The sequence below is a fragment of the Tachysurus fulvidraco genome, chromosome 20, assembly GCF_022655615.1.
Source record: "Tachysurus fulvidraco isolate hzauxx_2018 chromosome 20, HZAU_PFXX_2.0, whole genome shotgun sequence".
Classification (NCBI taxonomy): Eukaryota; Metazoa; Chordata; class Actinopteri; order Siluriformes; family Bagridae; genus Tachysurus; species Tachysurus fulvidraco.
The window spans coordinates 3,145,702-3,161,219 of NC_062537.1; the positions used below are offsets into that span (position 1 = coordinate 3,145,702).

The 15,518-nt window shown below is 38.5% G+C and overlaps 1 protein-coding gene across 11 annotated transcripts in view; it reads right to left on the minus strand.

Moving 5' to 3' along the window:
* Positions 1–15,518, minus strand: part of akap1a (A kinase (PRKA) anchor protein 1a) — a 75,301-nt gene that overhangs the window by 57,645 nt on the left and 2,138 nt on the right. For 6 of the 11 annotated variants that reach the window (XR_007138870.1, XR_007138871.1, XR_007138868.1 and 3 more), the window contains exons 3-12: positions 15,287–15,393; positions 14,992–15,118; positions 14,601–14,725; positions 13,700–13,877; positions 13,330–13,480; positions 13,141–13,208; positions 12,870–12,943; positions 12,605–12,664; positions 12,258–12,331; positions 10,549–10,688 (exon numbers count right to left, since the gene is read on the minus strand). Coding sequence is in view for 5 of the 11 variants with exons in the window: in XM_027158659.2 (XP_027014460.1) it covers positions 12,269–12,331; positions 12,605–12,664; positions 12,870–12,943; positions 13,141–13,208; positions 13,330–13,480; positions 13,700–13,877; positions 14,601–14,725; positions 14,992–15,118; positions 15,287–15,393 (953 nt within the window). In the remaining 6 variants the exon portion in view is untranslated. Of the gene's footprint in view, positions 1–10,548; positions 10,689–11,674; positions 12,332–12,604; positions 12,665–12,869; positions 12,944–13,140; positions 13,209–13,329; positions 13,481–13,699; positions 13,878–14,600; positions 14,726–14,991; positions 15,119–15,286; positions 15,394–15,518 lie in introns of those variants that run through there. The other 5 variants (XM_027158659.2, XM_047805128.1, XM_047805129.1 and 2 more) reach the window with 2 other exon arrangements.

A 15,518-nucleotide genomic window follows, 5' to 3' on the forward strand; every position in this document is an offset into this window, starting at 1 on the left:
GGCGCATATAAGGCGGCAGATAAAACCAGTCACTCAAAGTCATTTCCCCTCCATTTCACACTCGCTCAGATATACAGTTACATCACTGAACTGTCCATCAACGTGACTGGCAGCTGCTCCCTTATCGACTTCAAAACCAAACAAAACAATTTTACAGTCCAGCCTCCCCTGTCAAAATACATGCAACTCTTAGTGGTAATTATGCGTCTATATCTCACTGTCACAGATTTTTAATTTCTGTATTTTGATATCTGTGAGGAAAATGAGCTTGATAGGGTTTTGCCCTTGTTTGTAAATGTTCTGTGGTAAATTAACAGTTCAGCAAACAATGACATAATATTTATGAGTCTCGATTAGGTGTTGCATGATATATTTTGTTCATTTTTGTCAACTTGCTGTGAGCGACTTTAACCGATTTCAGATGCTAAAAATTAACTCGTTTTTTGAGACATTTTTTCAGAGCATATTTCAACCCAAATGTGGATTGAACCAAAAATGATTTGGTCGCATTAATACAGGTGAGCCAGTATAATACCCAAAGCAGGCTTCTGAAATATTGCAAAGCGTATAGCATTTGAAATGTGCGCCGATATAATGTAGGATTTTGTCCGTATCGTGCAACAGCTCACATCTATCTTCACTATTCAGTCACATTCGATGTCCTAACTCCGACTTAATCTGCAATCCGTCAGAGAAAATAAACCTTTGCATTTTATTGTATTTGTGTGGCTATGCACATGTCTGACACATGGACAGAAAAACCTGGGAAAGCCACAGCAATGGATGGTTAGCTTGAGAATATGAGCCTCGGTCACTGAAATAGCTGTGGCATACTATTGTAAGCTAAAGATTTCCTCCTCGAGTGCTCACATTCCAGCTCTCAAGAGCCTGGTTGCTTTTCCATTACACCTATAATCAGTAACAATCTGTGGGATTTTACAATCCTGAGAATATCTTCTCATTAGCTTTTTTTTTCCCCAGCAATATATCTACAGTGTATTCAAAGTGACTGATGAAATGTTATCGAATTCAAAGGCTCTCTTGTTCTTCTGTGCATTGTGTTTTTACAAATTATGGCAATATGTAGTAATGCAGTGTTTGTGTGGTGTGTGTGTATATATATATACACACACACACACACACACACACACACACGTACTGTATATACACACAGCCTTATTGCTTATCTGTGAAAGGAGTTTCTTTTTCCAAGGCTAGACCTAATTCATACTTTCTAAAGCTTATAGTAATTATTGTTTTTAATAATCAGTATTTAACACATTCACAAAACATGGAGGAGAAAGAATTTTTTGCAACTCATTAGTCGACCGTAATGTGTTCATGCGCATTTACCCAAAAAATGTGCTATTCACAAAAGTTGTGTTAGTTCAGAGTGCATCTGGGTTTATGTATATTTATGTTTAAGGAAACTCACTAATGTGAATTGAGTTGTTTTTTTACTGTGTACCTGTAGAGTTATAAACAGATGTCAAAATCAGGTTTAAAGATATCATATTAATGGCTTCAAACAAAGCAATCCAAAGCACAGTTTTGTCATATCAACAAATTAAGACTTAAGATCAAAAGTAATGGCACCCGAAAAAATAACGGAACATCGGTTTGTCTATCGTAGGTGACACTGCTGTTGGAGCTGCATCACTGTAAGATGCAAGATGTGCTTTTTCAACGTTTAGTCACCTCTTTGTCATTTACAGCCCTTGTTAAGCTTTGTTATTTATGGGGTTTTATAGTGTCACTAAATGTCACAATCAGCTGTGCCATGAACCACGTAACCCTGCTTCGGACTAATGAAGTTAAACGTGGTTAAACACACATCCTTAAAACTCCAGGTTCAATCCCAGATTCTCCCGTTTACTGACAATAAATAAATAATGATAAGGGGATAATTCTGGCCTGTCCATAGAGTAATTACTAAAACGTCATCTGCGTTTACTGGCATGCATGTTCTTAGATGAAGACCCAATAAATTGGCTCCATATTCACAAATGGTAAATTAATCAGCTACAAGTATTGCAGTAAATATAGTAGCCCATAATGTCCCTGTGTGAACTTAATATTGTACACTTTGTTGCTCACAGACATATTCAGAGCATTTTTCTGTCGGCTGCAATAATCCTAACAACCTGGAGCGCTCGTCCGTCCCCGTTTTGAGTGCTCGATGAGATAAAGGAGAATGGTATCAGAATCATGAATTAGATTTCTCTAATTCGGGCTTGACATTAGACAAGGGATATTTGGATGGCTGCCACTGCAAGGTCTTTTATCCACAGTGCTGTTGCACAGCAAACATCAGCTCATTTCAAATGCAGGGAAAAAAAGGATCAATTGTATTAGAAAAATATATGAGGTGATGTATGAAAAGAAAGAAGAAAAACAGCAGAAAACTCATTTGTGGAGAGAAGGCTTTTCTGCTTAAAGGCAACAATGATTTCCAATATAATGCTGTACTTTTTCCTTTCAGTTGCTTCAAGAATTCATAACAAAAGCGTCAGTGAATTGAGTAAATAAAGCAGAGTTGGGAAGTAAAGGACAGACTGAGGACTAAGCTTTGATGGATCTTACACACGGAAATTATAGGGGTCATGCGTTAATCTGTAGACTCCAAGCAACGTGATGCGCGCTACAGCACCACGGAGGAACTCGTGACGTGATCCTTAACACATCTATGGATATGTTTTGACTCAATTTGAAGAAAAATAGTCTACTGAAAGCAGACGGTCCATCTTTAAGCTAACCAGTAAATGATGTCTGTCTGCGCTGCGTGTCTCAGATCCATAGACTTGATAGTGAATAAGGGGGTTTGGCAGGCTACTGTGAGGACACAGACTGATGCCTCTTTAATGGGGCTGGGCTGTCGATGAGGACACAGCGTTCATTGATCTCAGTCAGGTCAGAGGAAGGAAGAGCTAATCACATCACTGCATCACCTGACACACCAAAAGGACAGTCCTAATGTGAGCTCTCTCTGTAATAAATGTAGAAGTTGGAACACTTCCTGCTTCTCCAGTAGTAGGACATTTTGCACGGACCTTCACTGTAAGCCGTAGAAGGTGAAACCGGTTGTTATTCAGGACTCAAGTCTAAACCATAACGTTTCAAAGGCCCGAGTTCTTTTCTATGCACAGCACACATTTTATATTTATTGGCACGTTTAACATAGCCAGCCCTCCTCGACAGCTTGGCACTGCCTTTTCAGCTGGCAAGCCAGAGCCATAAAACTTTTTTCCCCTCAGTTCTTTTATTACCCTCCGTCCACATGAGTGGCAGAGAGGATGACATTTTGATCAATTAAATTCCAGTCCACGCTCAATTGGAATCATTTACACTCCGAGATCCGTGCCAAGAGTAGAATCGGGAGGGGTGGGAAGAAACTTAATTACCTGCCTGGGAAGACGTTTTCAAAAAGAAATATTGAAAGCAATTGGTTGTGTGCCAGGAGGAAACACAGCTGAGCTTTGCAGCCTCCTCCGCGGCTTGCATACTGACAACAGCGCATGCTTTCAGCACTCGCGCTGCATTCACACACGACTCAAGACCTGGCACGCTGGGCAGAACGCTCAGGCCGAAACGCAATTGTTATCACTTTTCTTTTTTAAACTGGCCCCCGTTCAGACGTTTTAATGGAACAAAATGCTTCACTGTTCTGCTTCACCGTCTCTTAGTAAACAGTGTCTACAAAGATCTTTGAAGACACATTGAGATATCAGTTGCAAAGTAAAGCACTCATTAATCTCCAGGTGTGAGTGAAGGTAAAGACAACTAGAGTTGCATGAGATTTTTGGATAGATGCGTCGCAAATACACATTTAATTCTATGCGCTGGATGTAAAACTTCTGCTGACCAAAAACATGATGGTCTGAATAAGGATTCTGGAGTTATGCTTCAATAATCTCAATGTTTACAACTACTACACTTGTGAAAACCTTAAAGATATTCTTAAAATGTTTCTCACACATTCGATTAGAGAGAAAATAACAGAAAAAAAAAAAAACGCTTGAATTGTCATAATCTATCTAATCTGATCCTTTCATTTGCAAAGTGTTTCTATTATAAGTTGATTATCCTGTGCTTAGTTAATCACTGGCTTTGGCTCTTACGTTTACTGGAGCATAGTCTCTTATGCTGTCTCTGTACCAGCGAAGACTGCTGGAGTGAGAAATGTTCATATAAAACTTCATATAGGAGTTTTATTACAGTCTGTTGTTATGCACCTGACATTTTGGACCATCTTTTCTGGTACTCTTCTGTGGTGCACAATACAAGGTTATCATATTTTAAATCGTCCTTATCTTCTGGTTAGTCGGTGTCTTGTATTTTGAGTTGAATGGGGTTTGTGTTTGAACAGACTACCGTGACGTCTCGAGTTAAAGAGGTTAAATCTCAGACGCACTGAGTAGCAGGAACTGAAAATGCTCAGTGGAAGCCGCTTCGCATCTATTATTTTGATACGTCACGCTAATATATTACCGATTCGACCATGGTTTGGTGATGATTTTTTTTAGCATCGTTGAGAAGTATAGTCTACGTCTTTACAATATCTGTTGGTTGGAAAATTTTGTTGAAAAGGACAAAGTGGGACATATTTCCTCCTGAAAGTTAACTGAGAACTTTTCTAAGACAATTATAACCAAGAATCGTTTCAGAAAATGTTTCAGAGGAATTTTCAGAAGCTTTATACGTACCAGCCCTGGTTTAACCACACTAAATTCCCAATGAACCTACAGCTGATCCAGATGTCTTTGCACAACTTGAGCCTGGAATCAAAGCTAAGCTGTCATTGACCATTGTCCCATCAGCCACAGAACCTTGGCACTTGAAGGGCTTATGGGATGTAAAGTCTCCACTTTTTCCATCTCAAATCCATCCCTCTCATCACCATGTTTATATCCCACCTCCTCGGCAAAGCCATCATTCTTATCACAGGGATTGCCTTCCCTTTGCCTGTGAACAATCACAGGTTCTATTATTATGGAGGCAATTCTTCAAGGTATGGGTGGCTGAAACCGAGCACCCGCACAAGTGCTTTTTCCACTCACGACGAAAAAAGAGGTTAGGTTAATAATAAGAAGCACAGGCAAGGTCAATGCTTTCAAATGACAGAAACCCCGATCTAGAATATCTCTTTTGTTAGCCCGTAAGCAGAGAGAGAGAGAGAGAGAGAGAAAGAGCGAGAGAGCGCAAGAGTGCGAGAGGGGGAAAAATGCATGTGGGGGAAAACACAGTGGCTTCCCTTGAGGGCAAAAGTCACAAAAGCACTTTTCATTTAACCCCTTGGCTTTGTAAGCTTTCTCTCAATGCCCTTTCTTTAGATTAGGTGTGGGATGCTACCCAGGGGGAAAAAATAAGATCTCTACTGGCTGTGAATCATTCCAAGAACAAAACTTAACCCTAGGCAGGAAATGAAAAGAATAATCGAGAACTTTAACATTACTAATCAAACCAATATATTTATAGTAGACATAGACACAATGTACTATGATTAGTATGTGTCTGTATATTGGATGTGGCTTAAAGAGTTGGAGTTTCCTGAGGAGGAAAACCCAGCCAAAATAATTAATTTCAAGTAATTAATTTCATTTTTTTTCTTAGTGCCCATGTATTATATGATATGATATATGATATAATACTTTATTGTCAGAAATTTTTCTTGCATCACAGTATATTTTCTATGTTTTTTTTACAGCAATCATCTCTTACACAACATCACTTAATTCACAAACTCACTCTTACTACATCCCACTACACAACACTGCACATTTACAATGCTCTTGATTTACGATTAAGTGTCTTATATAGCTCAGGGATCGCCTGATGCACAAAGGGGTATTTCAATTTCAAGAATATGATCTTAACTATTGGTCAACTGTAGTATAGAGTCAACTGTATGGCCCAAATTATGTGGACACCTAATACTGCATGTGGATCTTCCCCAAACTTTTGCGGAAGACAGGTGGAAGCACACATTTTTATAGCATGTCTTTGGATGCTGTAGCATCAAGAGTTCCCTTTGCTGTAACAAAGAGATAGATCTGTTCCAGTTGGACAATGCCCCTGTGCACAAAGTGGACTACATGGCTTGCCAAGGTAGGAATGGAAGAACTTAAATGTCCTGCACCTCGACCCCATTGAACACCTTGGGTATGACCTGGCAAGCTGACTTTCTATTTATTTTGGCAATAACGTATACAAAAAAAATGTACTTGCTTTGAATTGATCGTGCTAATCTTTCTGATGAACTTATTTATTTCAGAATGAAACCGTGCTTGTAAATTTATTAAGCTTTTTCCTGTCTATAATGTACACAATTCTGGCAGTCGCTCCAGATAACACCATCCAATTATGTACAATAATAGTGTGCATTATTCTATGCACTGAAAAAGAAAAATGAACGTGAGTAATGCACAGGAATTGCTCCGCTCCACAATGCCCGCTGGTAAACATCAGTAATATATTTTAGTGTTGATGCTGTGCTGCCATTATTCAGGATCTGGTACTATTTCCCACTGCCACAAATAAAATAATGCCACAGAGGGGGTGAGGCTTTTAACAGCTCTTATTAACTTTGACCATTCGCTGTTGCAGAACACCCATCACCATCCATTACAGAGAGAGAGAGAGAGAGAGAGGGTGAGAGAGAAAGAGAGATTTCCTGTTATATGAACTGTACACATGTTGAGATCAGTCAGCTTACAAAACATGCCCTTGTTGCACTACCATAATGCATTGCAGAAGAGATGCACTGCAACAGATCCACTGGCCCATCTATCCTGACCACCCAGATGCCACAGGTAATCTTGTTCCTTGTTTGTCATATTGCCAGCACAATGAGAGGTGTCATCACTCTTATGCAGGCCAGACAAAAGCGGACAGTGAAGGTTGGCTGATGGGGCAGGGAGGCGCACGAGATACTGTCGGTGCACGTCTGAAGTGAGGAATCTCAATGGGGACAAAGGATCCTGTATACTCAGGATGCTGTAGGATAATGACCAGGGTACGACTGTCTGCCCCAGTCAGCAAAGCAACTAACATAACATACATGCTTGTTTATTGGCCTGGAGTTTTGCTTTGGGTTTATTCTTGGAGCTCTTTTGCCTTGGAGAACCTCCAAATGACAAAGGTCAATCGTTAACCTCTTACAATATTTACCTAGTGTAAGGCGAGGGGCTGTAGCTTCAAACATCTACGCACATTCTACGTTTATGTCAGAGAGATAACAGTTTATAATGTTTAAGTGAGTTATTGACTGTATTTTAAAAAGAATAAGCAAAAAAATGAAGGCTTGAAGGACAGTCTTGGTCACTCATTTCACATTTAACCCTGCAGCTCCATCTACAGGACAGAAGGCATTATTAAATTTACCTAGGATTTGCAGAGGAAAAAAAAAAAAAAGACCTTTTACTCGTTTCATTTGTTGGTTATAAAAGACAAACTGGCAATGTGACAAAGCAATAAGGTTAATTTTTCTTTAATTATTCTAAAAAGTCCTGATCTTTATGCAATGTTCTAATATTATATATGTTCCGATATTACATATCGGTGACAGGCTAAAGTATGTGAAGCATCTCTAGGATCAGGGTTTCATTTCAAGGTTCAATTATATTCCATATGATTTCAGTCAATGAGATGATGATCAAATCTCTGTGAGCCTTATTTTATTTAAAGAACAGAGATACATCACAGTCTGCCTGTCACATACTTTTGCAAGTCACACATATATAACGCTGGATCGTTTTTCTCAATAATTAAATGAAGACATTTTTGCCGCATTTGTTTAACTGCGTTCACCTTGTTTCCTTTTAGGACATTGTTTTGGATCCTATTACGGGAGTTTTTAAAAAAGGTCCACAAACGTTCAAGCGACACTGTATTAGCCATTAAATATGTTGGGATGCTGTAGAGTTTTATTATTGCGTACTTTCAAACATATGGTTTATTGTGTGTTACAAAATTAAAAACTTTCAGCGCATTTATTAAGCTTTTTTTTTTTAATTGTTTGCCCATAATTTGTGAGAAAAAGCTTCTAATAAAAATCACTTGCCATTTTATGACTACTGTATAGCAAACCTCAAGAAACGTCCAGTCGTTTGAAAAATGTGAATGATTCTGGACTACACCGCATTTAGAAAGTCTAGAAATACTTGCATATCTGTCTCCTTCGAAATACCAGTAACAGAGTGGGTCTGGAAATTGAAAGTACCAACAGAAACTGGGTCACACACCAATCCGACAGGCCGAGTACACCCAAGAAGTGTGGCTGATCCACATGATGGAGAGAGTGCAGTGCTTAGGGAGCGTGATGACTCCACTTTGCTGTGCTGTGCAGAGCCCATAAATCAACCTCTGCCACAGAAATTAAGCAGCAGACACACTGTCCCAGAACAGACAAAGCAAAAAGACAAGATGAGGTGGAGGCAACCGCACGCCAGCTAACTCACTTAGCACACAAAGTCGTACGAGACAGAAAAGATGCAGCTCTCAACCAGAGAAGAACTGATTTTAAACAGGAAAATGAATACAAATTAGAAGAATGGGTTAAAGGACTTACAAAAAAAAAAGCCTGATGTTCAAAAATCTCAAGTTAAACTGAATACATTCACCTCCATTTTTAAATGTAAAAATTATAATCCACTTCAGAAAATAATTGGTTCGGTCTGGGAAAATGTTCGGATTGGGAATGATAAATTGGTTGATATTTTTCAGCTTATAGTCACAAAGACAACACAAATATGTTCCACAAAACAGTATAGAAATAAGGTAAGGTAAACTTTTATTGTCCCAAAGACAAATTTCCCTACTGGGAAGAATAAAAGTTTTTTTTTCCCCCAACAGCCACCAACCGTTAGGGATAACACACATTTCCTTCGAGAAACTAGAAAGAAAGTTGTATCTACCCTCTTCTACAAACATGAGACTCCCAGGATTGTTAAGTGTCATGCTGGTTTACAGTGAGAGAGAAGATGGATTTTTTTTTTATGTCACCTATGCTAGCAGGCTTGATAAAGTTTATGTAAGAAAACAGTCAGCGTGCATTAAGTGTCCAAAAGAAACCATGTTGGACAAGTGGGATTTCTTCACACAGTGAACATCATTTATTCAATTTGTTAGACAGCGAAATGTTGTGGCAAAACGGGTATAATGCTGATCTAACTGAGATTGTAAAGTCTTGTCAAAATGTCCATGCGATACCATGTGATTGATTCTGCCCCCCCCCCCCCCATTGTACTTATTTCTTTTTTAATTTTTTTTAAATTATTTGTTTGTTTGTTTTTATTTATTTTATTGTGTGTGTTTTCTGTTTCCTGTTTTCTTTTTCCTTTACTCACTGTTTTATTGTGTTTTAAAATAACAAAACTATAATAAAATTGTTTCTACATGACTGTTTGTGATACTTCCTCAATAACAGACAGACAGACAGACAGACAGACAGACAGATAGAGTCCATGCTCTTGCACCGCATGGAATGAGATCCTTACTTGGAATTGTGATACTGTACATGCCAAAAAATATAATATATTTTTTAAAAAACAAATATACTTTTGTTTAAGAAAACCTGTAATTTTTTAGAACTATTAGCATGAAAACCCAACACAGGAATAACACTAAAAATCTGGCAGGTGGATTCTGGAGAACTACAAGGGGTTGATAGAGATAAGCGAAATAAAAGCCAAATACTAAGCCTGGGTTCCCTGCTGGAATGAATTGAAAGAAATAAATGGCTCTTGGTTTTGTGTCAATGTCTGAAAAACATCCTGTTTCTTTAGAGAACACAGACTCAGCAGTGACCTGTCTGTAATTTGGAAATATTCACAGTAAACAGAGTAAAATGAGAGAAGCAATACTTCACTCTGTGTGCCAGAGACTAAATATACTGCTCACATCCAACAATCTGTTCATACGGAACAGTGCAACTGATCAAGAAGCAACGGAGCAAAGAAAATGGAGCTAAGACCGAAAGAAAATTGGCTGCCTTGACTAAAAGGGTGAGAGAGAAAAAAAAAAACACACACATACCAACTGACCAGAAAGCACCAAATCAACACAAACAAAATGTCACAGCTGCTCTCGACAAGAAAATGACTTGTCCAGTATGTAATGACTGCAGTTCCTCAAGTGGCAAGTGCTAAAAGCGTTAAAAAGCACAGGTCTGGTTCAACTATAAGATCATGGTGTGAAAGCCAAAGTACTTCAGAAAAAAAAGCTGCAGAGTTTAAATCCAGTAAAAGTAATGGTTTCAAGCCAAGTGTGAAGTTTGTGTAAGAAAAAAAAAATTTGACCTGCTATGATGATGCATTTTGGCCTTGAGCTTTAAGGTTACTTATAGAGATCATTTTATTTAACAAATGCAGTAAGCAAAGAACAGACGGCTCATATCGAGTTCTGTGTTTTGCATTTATATTGTGTCATTTTTAAAACATTGTAAAGCGTGTAAATCTCAGACTTGGGCAACACAGGCTTACGATCACCTCAGATATATAGAGTTTCTGAACACTTGGCTGTAGAATAGACTGTAGAATAAAAGCACCTTACCTGGGTTACCGAGCAGCTCTTGATGATCACATGCGAGGTACGTCGAAACGTCATTTAAAATCCGGACCTGTCAATAACATCGGCGTGAGATCCTCTTCCACGATCAGGCATTATGACACACGTTCCTTGCAGACATCATTCTACAGACAAAGAAAAAGGCCATTGTCAATATTTACTAAGACCTAAACTAATTTAATTCTTATAAAAAAAAAATCCAACCAAAGTTGGACACAAATCAATATGCGTGGCAGTCTGGGAAAACTCTTGGTTTTCAATATATCGCTAAAATAAATCTGAAGAAATGAAAAACATTTCGATCCGAATCAGAGACACAAACGCAGAGGGCCTTCAAGCTGTAATAAATGTCGAATTATAAACCTGTATACCTGCTTTTATACAGAAGCTACAAATTGACAGCCTGTCAGTATTGCACTTTTAATAACAATTTTATTCAACGTATACAGATTACTATGAGCCGTTTTATTTACATCATATCAATTTATGAGTCATTCAGATTTACGTCTTAATATTTTCCCTGAAATGTCCTGTCCGTGTCCTGAGATAAGGCTAGAGCGAGCAATCACACGAGCACTTTTACTGTGAAGAGAAGAGTTTTACCAGTGTTCATGAAAACAAATCTCATAATTATGTTAACCATAGGAGATTAGTTTGGTAGAATCAACCACATCATCAGATTCAGTGCGGAAATAAGTGTTAATTCATTCACTCCTGATTCCCTCCTAAAGTTCCCATCTTTTTATTAGGTTAACCTAATTATTGATATTGCTTATATCAAGGTTGCTACAGAACACGTACGGCTCTCCGACAACTCGAAGTCTCGTGGTCGAGGATAAAATAAAGTTGAAGTTCCCTCATTTTTGCTTTTGCTTGCACCATTTTACTTTAGCTGCAGCGACAGCCAGTGAGTTCCCAGACTGCCACATAACTTCAGTACATTAACAGCAATGTGTGTGAACAGGCAAGAGTTGAACTATTAACGCTAATGATTAACTTATAAAGCCAAAATGTACGTATTACCCCGCATTATTTTTTTTTATCCACAAAAGAAGGAGGAAAGGCTTTTACAAACACCAGGTGTTACTGAAGAGATTTGCACACAGCGGCACACTAGGAATATATCTTTAATTTAATGAAGTGAAGATAGTAGCAATCCACATGGAGTGCCATTCTATAGTCTGTGCAGTAAACCGCCAGCATGGCTCCATTAATGGTTCACATTACATTCACATTGTGCTGAAGATTCCACATGCTTTAAATGGGAAAAGACGTGCAGCAAAAGCTGACAAAAGGAGGTTTATAAAGAAAAAAACAACCACACCACACACACACACTTCAACATAGCAGCAATAAGAAACTAGACATCATTAGTACATACATTCAATCAAACACAAAAAGACATTTCAGAAACCTTAGATATACAAAGAAATACTAAATATTAAAGCTCAAATATACTAAATATTAAAGCTCACATATACAGAAAGGCACTGCATTCTATCTGTAAGCTTCTGAGTTCATGCTAATATTTTTCTCCATATTTATTTTCTTAAGAAAGTCAGTTATTTTCATATGCAACAAAATGTACAACGCATGATTTTTTTTTTACACAATACAAAGAGCACGGCTGTGTGCGCAACAAGACACATGTGAGCAAAGAGTAGAGACTTGAAAAAGAAAACGTAGACACGTACAGGGTTCGGCATCAGCGGCTGTCCAACCACGAGCAAAGCCCTCGATCCACCAGCACTCCATTCAATGACATCATCTATATCAGCAAATAGGAGACACACCATCTTCCTGGTTAACGAGTAATGAAGCAGTGGGATGTTTATTATACTTTTTGTGAGACAATACAATTCATCGGGTACCTGGATATTTGTTAAGTTATGGGGTCACATCTTGGAGAGCCACGTAGGCTACACGAACACTTATTACACAATTTAATATCAGGTTTCAGTGTCTAGCACAGTAACAATAGTATTGATGCATCCCCACACACACAAAAACAAACATTTTAATGACTGTAATCAATACAAACCTTTTCTCCTGTATGTCGCCACATGTGCACTAAGGGCAGTCCGTTCTGGCTGCCAGTCACCTGAAAACAGAAAAACACACATTTAAATTGACTGCCATTTAAAATGCTGAGCAGTAATTTTATACAAAGCTCCTCCTTCAGTGTCCTGATCATATCTGATACAGACCACAAGGAAAAGCAAGTACAAACAAGCTGGTTTCTCTACTTTTAAGAAGAGGATCAAAAAAAAAAAAAACCAGGAATGTTCAGGATATCAGTTTTTCACCTTCATGATCAAAGGAATCCCTTGCGTTAATTCCTCAAGAGCCTCTTTGGCTTCAAATGAAAATGTCCCCTTTCCTGAGCAATCGTAAGAATAGCATTATACACATTATTTTTATAACACAATCAAACTTATCTAACTTAACCTGAACACAAGGTGTGTCATTCAGATTTAGCCAGATGCTGGAATGTAACTTGCTGTACTTAAATTATCCCATGAATAAATGGTTGAGAATGTCAGCAAAATTATTTACACTTTACATTTACTTAAATACCTGGCAAAGGTGCAATGTTTTCTAACATAACTTCAGATGCTTGGAAAGGCAAAGTCACAAAATCTGATCTGAAACAAAAAAAAATAAAATAAGCAAAGCTGGTAAATTTTTTTTTATGTCTTTACAATACCATTAGAATATGCCCAAAAAAAATGAAGCCTGACAATAAAAACAGAAGAAAGGATTAACCTGATCTGCTTCAGAGAGGTGAGGTTAACAGTCACATAGCCTCCATAGTCCACGTATCTGATCTGTACGATATCGGAGTCTTTGTAATGCTGAATAACTTGAGCTCTCCACCAGGCACCATCAGGAGACGGGGCAGCACACAAAACTCCTGCTGTGAGAACGACAGAAACAATATTATACAAATGCTTAGAATTTAGATTTTTGTTTGTATTGTGTGTGAATGTTTATCAGAATAATGTAAATGGCATCTAAAGTCCAGCCTTGGCAAAACAGGATGTATAAAATATAAGCTGAGAAACCTAACAGAAAAGTGCGAGACAAATAGAGGCCTGAAGGCAGTAGGTTTGTGAGTGGAGAGAACTTGCTGTACCTTCCACAGGAGTTGGCAGGCTGGGGCATCCTGAATGACAGTAGCAGAACAGCATCTGCTCAGTGAGACTGCACAGGCCATAATAGCTGGAGTGTGTGTGCTGCTGCACAAACAGGTAATTTGCTGCCTCCACCCGTGGTACAATGACCTCCACAGTTCCATCCTGTGGGAGTGGCAGCTACACACACACACAAAATACATTTACTTGTCAGGTTGAAGGTGAAAGATGTTTTAGGGGAAAATAAATATTTTTTTATATAAGCATGAGCATGCGAGCAAGCATGTGGAAACCTGACCACTAAACATCACACCTATACTGTATGTAGACCCTTCCTAAACTGTTACCACAAAGTCCAACTGACCAGCCAGAAACAGCCCTGTTCCAGCTTGTGCACAATGTGAGCTCCATAAAGACATGGTTTGCCAAAGCTGGTGTGGAACATATGTCCTGCACATTGTTCTGACCTCAACCGCACTGAACACCTTTGACTGTTTACAGATTTATTTTGGGGCTGACTAGGGTACACTGAAGTTTTGCTATGCATTATTTACAAACCCAGTTTAGTCCCAGGGCTAGGGGTCAATTCAAATAAAGTTCAACCATGAATTTAGTTCTTGCTTCTATTTTCAAAACAGCAAAAAGATATGACACACGGGAATCAGAATAAAGTTAAATTATCATTAATAAGGACAATGAGAGATTAACCCACTATCTGACAAAAAATAAATAAATAAATGCATGTAGAGCAGAAAAGACAAATTTCTCTGTGGTTTAAAAGGCCAAAAAAAAAAAAAACAACCTGATGTCATCCTCCCAGAACCGATCAAGGCCTTTAATTTAAAAGCAGATCTTCTTTTATCAATTTATATAATAATAGATGTAAAAATAGCAGCCACTTACCCAGGAAGTGATGGGTAGAGACTGGACTGCAGCAGGTTGTGAACAGCTCAGGCGGTTGCTTAAATCCAAATCTTTGAACTTTTTTCTGATTAGTGCCAGCGCTTTATCCACCTGCACCTCAGACCCTGAGTGGAACAGCCTAGAATTAGAAATGATGTACTACCTCTCAGTGGACACCAAGTGACAGTACATTTTCAGTTCACATTTACAGCATTTGGCAGATGCCATTATTCAAAGTGACTTACATTTTATTTCATTTTAAGCTAAGCAACATAGCGTTAAGGACCTTGCTCAGAGGCCCAGCAGTGGCAGCTTGGTGGGCATCAGATTTAAACTCACAGCTTTCCGACTGGTAATCCAACAAAGGTGGTCATTAACGATTAAAACTCACCCTCTATATGACAGATCTGAAACTCGTATGTGTACGGAAGAGCAGACACGCAGATCTTCGCACCAGAACTTTGTTTCAGGAAGGAAATATACTTCCCTTTCTTTCCAATTAATCGCCCAATGAGGTGCTGCAACAAAAGAAATGTGAATTTTAAAAGCTAATTATTAAAAGGTCCAGCATAAAACAGCTTAATCACACAGATTCATGTTGTGAGCTTCCTAGACTGTAAGAGGAAGCTTCACTCTTCCAAAACCTAAAGACATAAACTTTGTAGTATCTGCACTAAAACACTCACCGCTGGCACCTCTATGTTCCACAGGGTATGGGGTGAATTTCTAGACTGCGTGGCTCGACTCGTGGTGACCCTGCCCTCTACACTCGTAGACTGTGCTCCATTAACAACTGCAAAAGAACATCTGATGAAGCAGCCATTTTAGGCTTTAAGCCATCTTTGACCATGTTGTGTTATTCTAACAATACATTTATTTATTTCCAAGATTCAGCGTAGTAATGAAACTAAAAGCTTA